The sequence below is a fragment of the Plectropomus leopardus genome, chromosome 3 (genome assembly GCF_026936395.1).
Source record: "Plectropomus leopardus strain MGB_pleo_1.0 chromosome 3, ASM2693639v1, whole genome shotgun sequence".
Lineage (NCBI taxonomy): Eukaryota > Metazoa > Chordata > Actinopteri > Perciformes > Serranidae > Plectropomus > Plectropomus leopardus.
This window is the reverse complement of record NC_142178.1, coordinates 18,449,510-18,461,600: the sequence shown is the minus strand read 5'-3', so window position 1 is coordinate 18,461,600 and position 12,091 is coordinate 18,449,510. Positions and strand designations below refer to the sequence as shown.

Genomic DNA, 12,091 nt, shown 5'->3' with positions numbered 1-12,091 from the left:
TCATTGCTAAAGGCACTGTAGATGTGTGACGCTCAGCTGCTCCTTGTCTACACGCTCAGTACTCTTGCTTAGTTACAAATTGACAGATATCTGCACTGAAAACTGATAAAACTGCACTTGGGGTACACAAGGGCATTTTGAGGAACACTGAAACGGAATGGAGACGGCTAGAGTTTGATTGTTTCAAAACTGAATTAAATGCACTGTTGTGGATAATCTGTGGTCGTCCCTGCCCTGCCCCTCTCTTATCCTCTGTTTCTGTCAATGCTGGGTATCAGTGGGATAAGGACAGGAGGCCATATTTGATTTCCTTGTGTTTTGTGTATTAACTTTACCCCTTTGTTCTGTTCTTTAATTCAGAGCCAGCTTACCAAAGCACAGGAAGAGGTGGGAACTCTGAAACTGCAGCTGCAAACAGTAAGTACGCCCACAGGCACGCACGCACGCACGCACGCACACACACACATCCACACATCCACATCCACAAGTTATTGGAAGTGTTTTATTCTGTGACAAACAGACAAAACATGTTTTTGTTCTTAAATAGTTTCACACATTTGACCCTAATTAACTTCTACCTTAATATTAAGTCAAACCAAAAAGACAAGAAGGCGTAGTAGTTAGTACTTCATGATTAGACATTGTAACCTTAGCCGTCAGCACTCAAGCTGTCTCAGGTACCTTTTTAGTCACCACTATAATCCTGGCAGGTGTATTGGCCTTTCTGTGAGTCAAAGATGCTCTAATGCCTCTGTGACTAACATGCTGACTAACATCATTTTTTTCTCCAGTGTTCAGAACAATGCACGTCATCTTGCAGACCTTTTTAAAAGGGGCAGGCTTACTTAGGCTTTGTGTTTCTGGTTACAGTAGCTTTCCTATTATTGAGTACCATTTCCTGTCTTTCACATCCTGAATAAAGTGACAGTAATTTGCGGTTGACAAGAAGCATACTACTAATATAGGAATGTCTTTTTAAAATTGTTTCTCGAAGTAAATAGTTGCCAGGTTGCACAGTATTTTAAAATGCAGTCCGGTATCTGAATTTTGCCCAATTGAATGGGCCATTTTATTTGTTAAAGAAGTAATTCATGCTGGAAAGATGATCTTTTCATAAAACTGGACTGTCTTTGAAGTAGAAAGACACAAATGTTTTTGGAAATTTGTGCGATATGACCAGTGAAAACAGAGGGAAAGGGCTGTGACAAAAGGTAGAAAACTTACAACTACCAGAATATACTGCACTACGTCACAAAGGACAAGTAAACCCTCCTGCTGGTGCGTAAGCAAGGTTGTCTGTTTTGACACAGGAAACAATATAGTATCCAACAATCTCGAATTGCATTCAAACAGTAAACTTAAAAAATGTTTCCGAATATATTTTAGTCAAGAAATAGGCAATCACGACACTCATATTTGTTTTACCCAGATCTCAGTTTTTTCAGCCTTACAATACAAGAAACAGTACTGCACCCACTTCATGTTCACAAGTTCTCAAATTACAGCCAAACAGTGCACTAAAGTATGTTTCTGGAGACATTTTAGATGAGATATAGGCAATACATCAGTACAATCTTACTACACAGTTTATATATGATCAGCACTGACTAGACTGCTTTTGAGAGAGAGAGAGAGGGATGGCGCTCGTTCTTGATCGGGGGGCAAAAATGCCAAATTACAATCTGTAGTTCGAGCAACAGCTTTAGAGCCAGCGAATATCTAATGGATGAAACGTGTCATCCGGCAGATTTGAGCGGAGAGATGAGCAGGGAGATCTGTGCAAGATGGAGGGAAGTTTACCACAGTTCATTTACACAAACTACAGACAATGTTATGATCCAAAGCTGGTTGAAAATTGGCAAAGTATCCCTTAAATTGAGGGTTGTGGAAATTACAGAAGAGTTGCAAAGAAGTAGACTGCTTTTAAATATGGTATTTAAGCGGGATAAAGCAGAGAGTTGGCAGCTGTGACCTCAACTCTCTTACATACTCTGTGATTCTGTCTTTGTGTCTTCACTTGTTCTGTGATCTCCCTTCTTTTCATGGCTCCTTTTTGCCGAGGAGACATCAACATAGCCATGGCAATGAGTATTGATGCGTGAAATCCACCTGTCTAGTATAGCAGTAATTACCTCTCTGTCTTGGGAAGACTGAGAGTGAGGATGAGCTGAGAGATGGACAGATGCTCTCAGAAAAAAAAGAGGAAAGCGGGTGTGCAAATGGAAATTAGGGTTAATTGCAAAGGGAAGAGCACGATTGGAGAGAAGCTAAGTAACAGACAGACAGACTAAAAACAAGTACAAGGGGGAAAAAAGATTGGGACAATGTGAAGCGGAAAATGAATCAGTCGACTAATGGTGTATAAAGGATATATCAGTTTGGATGTCTGTCCCGGATAGATAGCAGCACACCAGAAAAGAGTCCCCAGGATCTATCTGTAGTGGAAAGGTTTCTGCCTGAAGTGCACCAGGCCCATATTCTTCTTTGTCTGTCCCAGGTGGAGCTGGAGCTGGAGTCTCTAAAAAAGCAGCAGGCATTTGCTGCTGACAGCAACTCTTTGGGGTCCAAAGAAGAGGTCAGCATACTCAGGTATTTAACACACACAACCTGTTGCAAAGAAAACCAATTCAAAACCAGAGACATGAAAGATTTATGCATGTACAAGGGCCGGATTAACTTGTGTGTGTGCTGAGCTATACCTGTAGGATTAATCTATTGAGCCAACATTGTGCATAAATGTTATATTAATAAACAAGTCAGTAAGTGTGTGTCAGTGAGTGGGTGTGCTTGCATTTTTCAGACAGAAAATTGAAGATTTAGAGGCAGAGCGGCAGCGTTTGGAGGAGCAGAACAACATTCTGGAGATGAGGTTGGAGAGACACAACCTACAGGTAGGCACCAAGACTTCCTTGCGACAGTTGTCTGTGTGTGATGGACACAAAGAAACCAATTTAATAACCCCAAGGGCAGCAACCTAGCCCGTATTACATTGCAGATTGATTCACACAAACGCTTCCCATATCTGACAGCTTTTCAAGTACAATTGGACCCAGGTGTGATTCCAGCAGCGTCCAATGGAAAACTTGTAGAACCTGCGGCTTATTTTAAGTCCTCCTTTATTCGTTGAAGGGATTAGAATGGACAGGGTGGTGGAGGGGGGGCATCGTCTAAATAAATGTAGACCTTCCCTAGTGTCAACTGGGAATGAAACTGGCTGTAATGAAATGAATCCTGGTCGGAAGCCTCCTTATCACTGACACATAAATACGCACTTTGATGAGTGTGTGCATCTAATCCAGCTACTTTCATCTTGCAAAGTTACTTAACTAACTCCCTCAGTTATACCCGATCCCTTCTCCTTTTTAAATTGGCTCTGCGTGTGTGTGTGTCTGTGTGTGTGTCTGTGTGTCTGTGTGTGTCTGTGTGTGTCTGTGTGTGTGTTTGTGTGTGTTTGTGTGTGTGTTTGTGTGTGTGTTTGTGCGTGTGTGTGTGCGTGTGTGTGTGCGTGTGTGTGTGTGTGTGTGTGTGTGTGTGTGTGTGTGTGTGTGTGTATGTGTTTCATCTCAGTCAGGTCCTTTAACTCCCCTGACTCATACTGTGCCAAACTAAGCCTACCAGGGCACTTTAATGAAACGTGTGTGGGCAAGCGTGTTGGTTCCATTTAGCTGTGGGGTGAATGAAATCCATGTGTTCTCAAGCATGACCACCACTTTTAAGGCAATTGACAACTGAGTGTGCGTATAGGAGTGTGTGTGTGTGCGCACAGGTTTCAAGGTTGCACCGTCAATGGATCAGGTCAGTTCTTAAGAGTTAATTTTTATGACTCCTCCATGGTCTAATGCACACAAAGAGACCTCTACATCAGACAGAGTGAAGAGATGAGGGACTGAATGGAGAAGCATTTGAAAGGAGAAATGGGTGGCTGAATGAATAAGCATGAAAGACGTACAGAATTGAATGCTTGAATAAACGGACAATGGGATTTTTCATTATATCAACTTGCACTTCAGATTCATGTAGCCTAACCCATCATTTCCGCCCTGTCTTATTGAGATCATAGTGACTTGTGTGACTGTCAACCACTCGTATTACAGTATAACGAGACTGCTTTTCATGGTCGCGTGCTCAATCATCCTCACTAGTAATCTGTCAGGAGGCACACTGAGACATTCTGATTTGTAATGCATCTGTAGTTTAGGTACATGTGTATAGTACAGTGGATATTTTTAAAGAGCTTTATACTTTTTTAAATGTTTAAATACAACAAATACAACTGACTAGCTCAAGGAAGTGCACAGTTCTTTAGGGATGTTATGGTACAATGGTTATTGTATCCAAAAATATTACTGTAAATGATGCTTTCACAATATTGCATCAGACTTTTGCGAAGTACTTCTATTACTAATAGAGACAGACCAATATGTTTTTTCAGGGCAGATTCAGAATTTGTTAGAAACTAAAGAGACCGTTAACTGATGCTTGAAACTGATATACATTTGCAGTAAAAATAAAAATAATACTAGAAAAACACAAACTTCAACACAAAAGTTTGTTGAAATGCCTTTAAGCATGTGCTTAATTAAATGCTGCAAAAGATATATATATCTGCTGTATGAAAGGTGTTTATCCTTGCTGTGCTGCATTTTTCTTTGCCTTCAGTGGCACAGCATCCGTCAGTGTTAATAGGCTTTAACTCCTGTTGTTTAACCAATCAGATAGTGCTGTGGGTGGGGCATTTAGTGAGCCATGTATTAGACACATGAAATGAAACCTTCATCACAGACAGGGTTAACTTGATTCAGTAGTTTTAAGGCAACCAGTTTTCTCTTTGCCACCTGCATTAAATGCATGCTCACTCTCATATTTATCAGAACTAAAAACTGTTTGCACCTTATCGGGTTGACTAGCTAATGTTATCATTGTCACGGTAGCTAATGCCAGACATGAGCTTTGGGACAAATTTGCATCATGCAAGCTGTGACTTGTGGCATGAGATAATTTCCTCATTTCTACCTGCTTATTTTGACATGTTTATATAACCAAAACAAATAGCAAATGGCATTCAGTATCTTGTGTCTATATGCAGGTTATGGGGATGCCTTTCATTCTCGAAGCTTAAAACACTTTAATTAATAAGTGGTCTATGTCCTCAACAAACCTCTGCTGTGCAAAACTACTATCTCTAATACACTACTTGCTTATTAAAACATTCTTTATTTTAGATTAGAAAACAAAGAGAACAATTTCATTTCGAAATTTGAATGCCTTTTGCAAACATAATATCTGCTAGTGGAAATCAATAACATGTATTTTTGTTGATGTCTATGATTTCCTGTCCAGTTAAATTTCATCAATGTTGTGACACATGTATGTTTTTTTCCACTTATACATTTCTTTAGACAGCTGTTTTCTTGTCTTCTAATCCTGGGTTGCTGTTGTTGGTCATGCTAACTAATGAGTTTCCTCCTTGAGAAGGGAGGGAAATGTCAGCTTTAAGATTACAGTATAAATGTAAGGGAAGGAGCAGCAGAACTGCAGAGCTTTCATCTTCTTATTTTTGGAACTATTGGATTCTCTATTTGTTTCCAAACATTCGTTATTGATGATGACATGAATGCAAACAAATTATGTCAAGTGCACCAGATTTTTTTTTTCTCACCACCTACTCGGTTGTTCAGAATAGTAAATGCAGAGGCTTTATGAATTGGTTATAGAAGCTACCAGTTATCATTTGGCGACAGAGAGGAGCAAAATATAAACTTGACAGATTATTGCTTTTTAGGCTAAAGCAGTGACTGGGTAGATTTGAACACAGTGTGCTGATTTTTAAGGGTGTTTTAATGATATTTGCCCCAAATTTGTTCTCTCAAAAAACTGCAGTATTTAATTCAGTCTTATAACAAAGAACGATAATAATATTTGCAGACAGATTTTCAGAAACTGTCAACGTGGGTTCTGCTCCTTTCAATGCGTGTTCTGTTAACCTTATGTAGCCCATCTGTGGTTTGGACCCTGTTTTCTTTTTGGTGAGACAGTAATTTTCATTAGCACATGGAGGAAAATTATATAATCATCATGGCTTTAACAAGTACAGCAGAATTACAGCTATTTTTAATTTACTCATAACAACAACAACAACAACAAAAGATCTGTGGTCTAATTTAAATCTTTCCCTACAATTTCTCTTTGTTTTTGTTCCTTGAATTTTTTGTCTTGCACTGTAGACCGTGACTGCGGCAGCAATAATGGTCGACTTAAGACTGCTTTATTTTGTCTTTTCACTCTTGTTATCATGACAGTGTCTAGACAGAGATAATTGTTGGCATTGCAAGAGGTTGCATCAACGTAGTCTCTGATGTACATGTGCTTACATGAACATGCCTGTTGTAGAATACTGCAGCATTATTATGTTTAGACAATATTTTTAGATTGAAAGAGATGTAGCATGAGGTGAAAAAGCAACTTATATTTGGTCTTGATGTCTCAGGTAAGGTTTTTTTCATTTTTAAACTGTGCCTCTGCTGTTGTTGTGATGTCATTTGAAGGACTGCATGCTTTACATATTTAAAAGTTTGAACAAGATGAAATCATCGAATAACATCAACAAATCAAAACAAAATGTAGTCAATAATTATATGTGGAAACATGGCTTACTGTTTAAGGCCTTCAAGCAATCCCTTAAGGTTTCAATGTAAGGGTGAAGAAAAGAATCGATTCACCTAAGTAATGCAATTTTGTTATAATTTTTTAAAATTGATTTTTTTTACGCCTGAAGCAGTGTAATTCAAATGTAGAGGTGGAAATAAGCCGCTGATTTAATTGTAGTAGTCTATAAGTAATTTGATGCCAAATACATTTCAAGAAGAACAAAGTAGAAAAGAGAAAGATAATGGTAGATGTTCCAGGGGTACAGACATTTAGCTATTCAAATAGCAATTCCAAATCAGCCAGCCCAGCATTAAACTCCTTGCTGGATCAGCAAAATTTATGTTGTAACTTAAGTGTCATCTCCTAGCAGCAGAGAGTTAAAGGGTTTCAGATTACTATTTAAAAAAAAAAAACAGAACAAAATCAATAAGTGTTGGTCAGTGTCGATACTGTGGCGGCAGGAAGAGCCAGCTTAGGTTTTTTGCATGGTCTAGTGTAAACAAAAGAAATGCAGTTAAGTAATACAGAATTCCAATACCTGTTGAACTGAAATACTTAAAAATGGTAGTTCATATTGTACCTGCACCAAAGTATTGTAATACTATTGAACGGTGAGGTTAGCATACTGTCCCAACTGTACTGCTGTGTTTGGTTTTTTGCTTCTGCCTCTCTTGTAATGGGGCTAAAAAATAGTATATCCTGAATTAGAGTTACAATGGTATGAAATTTTCAGGGTACAATAACTGTATCAGAAAATATCCCAGTTTCATGGTGTCACTATCATTAAGATAATCAATTATAATTAGCCTTATATTAAAGGAATGGAAACAACTCTTTTTTTGGGGGGGGTTTAACAAATGCTATATTATAACTAAAACTTGATGCCATTTTTTAAAAACTGGAACTGTGTGTAAAAAGGCAGTCGAGGGAGGGAAGGAGAGGTGCATGCGCAGGAGAAATTCTCCTTCTGATTGCATTTTGTTCAATACTGCTGAGAAGTAACAGTCAACTTTAATACTGTGGTTTACCTTGAAACCAGTATATCATTACAACCCTTTCCTTTATATGGGGTTTTATGGCAATGTGGCGAGTAGTTGTTTAGATATTTTGCTGCCTTGTTAGATGTTTTGTTCTTCATAATGTTTGGCAGATGGACAAACCAGGTAATTGCCAGCAGCTGACATATCTGCCAGCAGGGAAAATAACATCAGAGCCTACTCAAACAACAGGCCCTTGTGACATGAACACTTACCACTTTCATTACCAGTTTCCTTCGGGCAACCTTGTCTCTAATGTATTTCACTGAGACAATTGAATACAATAGTGTTAAAGACATATTTTTAATGACAGTGTCAAAGACAGTACTGCTCACTAGTGCCCTCTTATGACTGCCAAATCCTTTTGCTGTTGCATACTGGTGACGGTTAAGCTCAGATTGATGATGATGTTGGTGGCTGAAGGACGACAGCAATAATTGACGTCAAGAAGGAGCTGTCTCTCCAGTGATGTTTGGTGTAAGATTCCCACATGGCCTTCCACTTTTCAGCCTTATTTCAAATGTGTCTAAACATATTAGAACCTTCCCTTTTTAAGCTTTGGTTTCAGTGTTGTAACTGTATACATTTGACTGAGCATCATTCCCACCAGACAGTGTGTCTTCCCATCACCCATCACAGGTCTGGCATGAAGGGAGTTGTGTGCATTCATAGGAAGGAAATATCATGATGTTTCTGTATAAAACTGATAACAGCCCTCTGACTTTTGAGCCAAAGAGATGTTGGCTGCGCAGCTCCACTCTTATCCAGTAAATCAGTGAAGTGATTTGAGACGTCAGAAAAGACTTCTGTTTCCCCCTACGACCTGCTCAGTGTAAGATGCAATTTAAAAGGGAAATGTCAGTAATGACAGTTTTGGTGAAATACATTTGATTGAACATGCAAGTTTCTTTTAAACTTTTATTTCAAGGCTCTTAAAGGGGAAAAAATAGGAAAAGTTTCTAAATACTCTCAGATTTTTTTTCTTTACAGCCTTTTAAAGCCATAATCAGTAGTTTCTTGACCATATGGATTACAGCTGCATCTTTTACTACAGATAAATATCTCAGTGATAAAATAGAGAAAACCAATCTGTCCTGGGGCTGGAACAGCAACTGGGAGTCCAATTACCAGCCAAAAGACACAGTAAAGGTCACTCTTGGTTCATGCAGGTGAGATGGTTCAACGTGACCAACTTGTCTGATGAGGTAGAGGTCGACATATTGCACATTCCAGTTGGTCCTGAGGGAATCTTCGGCACTGTACTTGTCTTCATGTTGAAAAGATACTGAAATAAGAAGCAAGAGGAGAGACCTTGCAGCTCAGTCTTCCATGGAAGATTCTGCTGCTCTGCAGACCTTTGCCATCATGCCTTCTAGCCACAACCTCAACCTACCCTTGTGTATCCATAAACTCCCAAAGCTTCAGGCCCCTATGGCAGAGCCTAACAGAGATTCTGAGGCTAATGCTCTAAAAAGCTCTTCAACTTCACCTTTACCAAGGCCTCTCAGCTCGCCTGGTCCTGTACCCAAGTTGGCCTGCAAGGAGGAGTAAGTTGTCTCAGCAGTCCACCTTAATTAGTACTTGGCTGATATTTCCTCTCGCCGTTATAGTTTCAGAGGGAAGTCAGTAGTCTGGCACAGAGGTTGCATTAGACTTTCTTGTTGTTGGTCCTATTGACGGACAGGGTCATGAAAATTCTGTCATAATCTATGATTGCCTGTACATGAGATCGAGGACAAGGCGATAGCTAATTGATATGCACAAGCGACCAACTGGACAGGGGTTTGAATTTCTGAAGTTTAAGGTAGATTGCCCTCAGTGTTATAACATGTCAAAATGACAGATGACCTTCAGAAATCAGTCATTGATGAAAAATATTCGGTTAATGCGACCCCTGGTCCTGCATTTACTTGTCTGCTCTTTCATAGAGAAAAATTCATAGAGGCTATGACCTGGCCCCAGACCTTTTTCTATGCCATATACCCACTATGAGAGCTCCAGGATTTCCATATACCCACTCAAAAAAGCATATGAATATGTAAAAACATAGAGTTGTGACAGAACTTTAACTTCAGCAATATGCTTTTGCAAATACTGGGTCAAGAGATGACAGCAAACTGTGCAAATGTTGCAGAAGATGCAGAATGACTCCCATCATCTTTCCTTACTGTTACCCCAAAGATAACCAAATCATGCAGATCTGTGGACCTTGGAGCTCTTCAGCTGCAGTCCTACTGCATAAACAGTATGGTCAATTCATACTTTATGCTTTGTGTTTGTATCTGAGCTTAAAGAATCTCAATAGAGTTTTACACCTTGTGGTGTAATGGGGGTGTTTTCTTATGAGTGGGTCTTTGCATTGTTTCCTTTTACTCTCATGCAATGGTGTTACATTATTCCAGTGATCAGCTTGTAGCAGTGACACGCTGAGATATGCTTTAATACCCCAACAAAGACAATGAAGACTGCAAGTCAGAAGACATGGAGGTAAACAACAAAAATACTTTTAAAGGAAGGAAATGAATTCGACACATTTGTTAGTTTTCAAGAATACACACAATGTGTGTTTGTGAGTAACACCGGATTTAATATAACTTTTGTTTACAAGAAAACTCCACAGGGCCCCTTTAACTCAGGATATTTATCAGGATGCCAGATATTTCTGTCATGGACAGAGCCTTACAGAGATAAACCCATAACCAAACAAATCTTTCTTGGTGCATAATGGATGCTTTAACACATCTGCCATTACTCCTTATTCCAGCTTGAGCTTTAAGGCTCCAATTGGCTTATGTTTGCTCTCCACCAAGGACCCATTTAAGAAATTGGTGCTGCAGGTAGCCGGTCATCCTCCAATTTTACCCATGTAGGAAAAATTACTGAATTGTAATCTCCACTTAGATCAATCCATGGTTATCTCATTGCCTGAGGGACTAAGGTACAGTACCTGCTTAGCATATGCTCTACATTTATCATAGCCAGCCCACATCACAGAAAGCAGCAGTAGGGTTACTGCTTGTTGTGATAGTTTTTTAATTGACAGTACACTTTTGTCAATAAGTGGTTATTAGTGTCTTTCCAAGGTACACTCCTTGATGTACTTTTTCCATAGGTAAAGACAATATGGAACAATAAGAGGACAAACAATGCTAATGCATTACTGCTATCAACTCATATGCAATAAAGTAGTTACACAAACAATTATTAGACAATGGATGAATATACACGTGTCTTAGATTTCCGTCACTACCTCAGTGCAGTTGTATACTTGCAATATCAAATCCTAAATCCAACCAAATATGACAACCATATGTTGCATCTCGGTTTCATAACAGATGTAGTACAAATGGAAAGCAATCTGTATCTCTGTAAAATTTTACTGCTTGTCAACAAAAAGGCAACATTTATAAACTAAAGAAACAAAGGGAGAACCATCCCCAGAACATGGGGATTTGCATCACCTTTGCTGCAAACAATGAGTACAGTATCATATATGGATTCAGCTTAACTAAGGACGATATGGACATTAAGACAGTAGAGTGGGTCGTCACCATCTCTGGTGGATTTTTTTTCTTTTGTAGCACATAAAAAAAAATAAAATTGGAAACCAAAAGCTACATTTCATCCTGAAAGTTCCCCTGGATACCGAAAGATTACTCAGAAACACCACAGACCTTGCTGCTTTTTAAATTACTTCTTTAAAGATAGAAGTAAAGGTAGTTTTAATGATTTTTTTTGACAGGGAAGTCTTTGCATCTAGAGAAGCCAGGACACTTGTTATGGTTGATTTTATTTATTGATTTTTTTTGCCTTCACCATCATTGTAGTAGTGTAGCACCATACAATTCAGAGATGAATATCTAAATCTGTATGTCCTGTACTAGTAGGTAATGTGTTTTTCTTATTGGTAGTTTAAGTTAGCAGATCCTTTTAAAAGCACTTCAGTGTTCTTTGGGACAGGTATATCTTTGTAAAGGAGTGTCTAAAAAAAAATAAAATAAACAACATCAAGGATAGAGCTCCAGTGTGTTTTTAGATGATGTGACTCAGTAGCAGAGGTTGGTCTCTTCAGTGTCTCTCCAGTGTCTCTTCTGTCTTTCCATTCAGCCTGACTTTTATCAGTTCAGGGGGTTGAAGGCTGTGTATGTGCATATTTTTCTTCGTTATTTTTTGATACCCTTCCGCTCTTACACTCCTGCACACACTCACTCAGCATTAGTGTGTCACCTGGTCCATCAGTGACTCATGTGTCCCCTGTGGTCGCTGCTTTATTTAGTATATAAGTGCATGTTTCAGAGCGATTTGTTGAGCTGTGTTAAAAACAGACATTGTTCCCCAGACTTCGACCCCCCCTTAAACTGCATGTCCTATTACTCTGTCACTGCCCCCACTTTCTCTCTTTCTCA

The 12,091-nt window shown here is 39.0% G+C and overlaps 1 protein-coding gene across 1 annotated transcript in view; it reads left to right on the top strand.

Annotated features, from left to right (window-relative positions):
- mad1l1 (mitotic arrest deficient 1 like 1) overlaps window positions 1-12,091 on the top strand; it is a 67,891-nt gene that overhangs the window by 17,587 nt on the left and 38,213 nt on the right. The window contains exons 13-15 of the mRNA XM_042485218.2: window positions 361-417; window positions 2,498-2,589; window positions 2,801-2,891. Coding sequence (XP_042341152.2) covers window positions 361-417; window positions 2,498-2,589; window positions 2,801-2,891 — 240 coding nt within the window. The remainder of the gene's footprint in view (window positions 1-360; window positions 418-2,497; window positions 2,590-2,800; window positions 2,892-12,091) is intronic.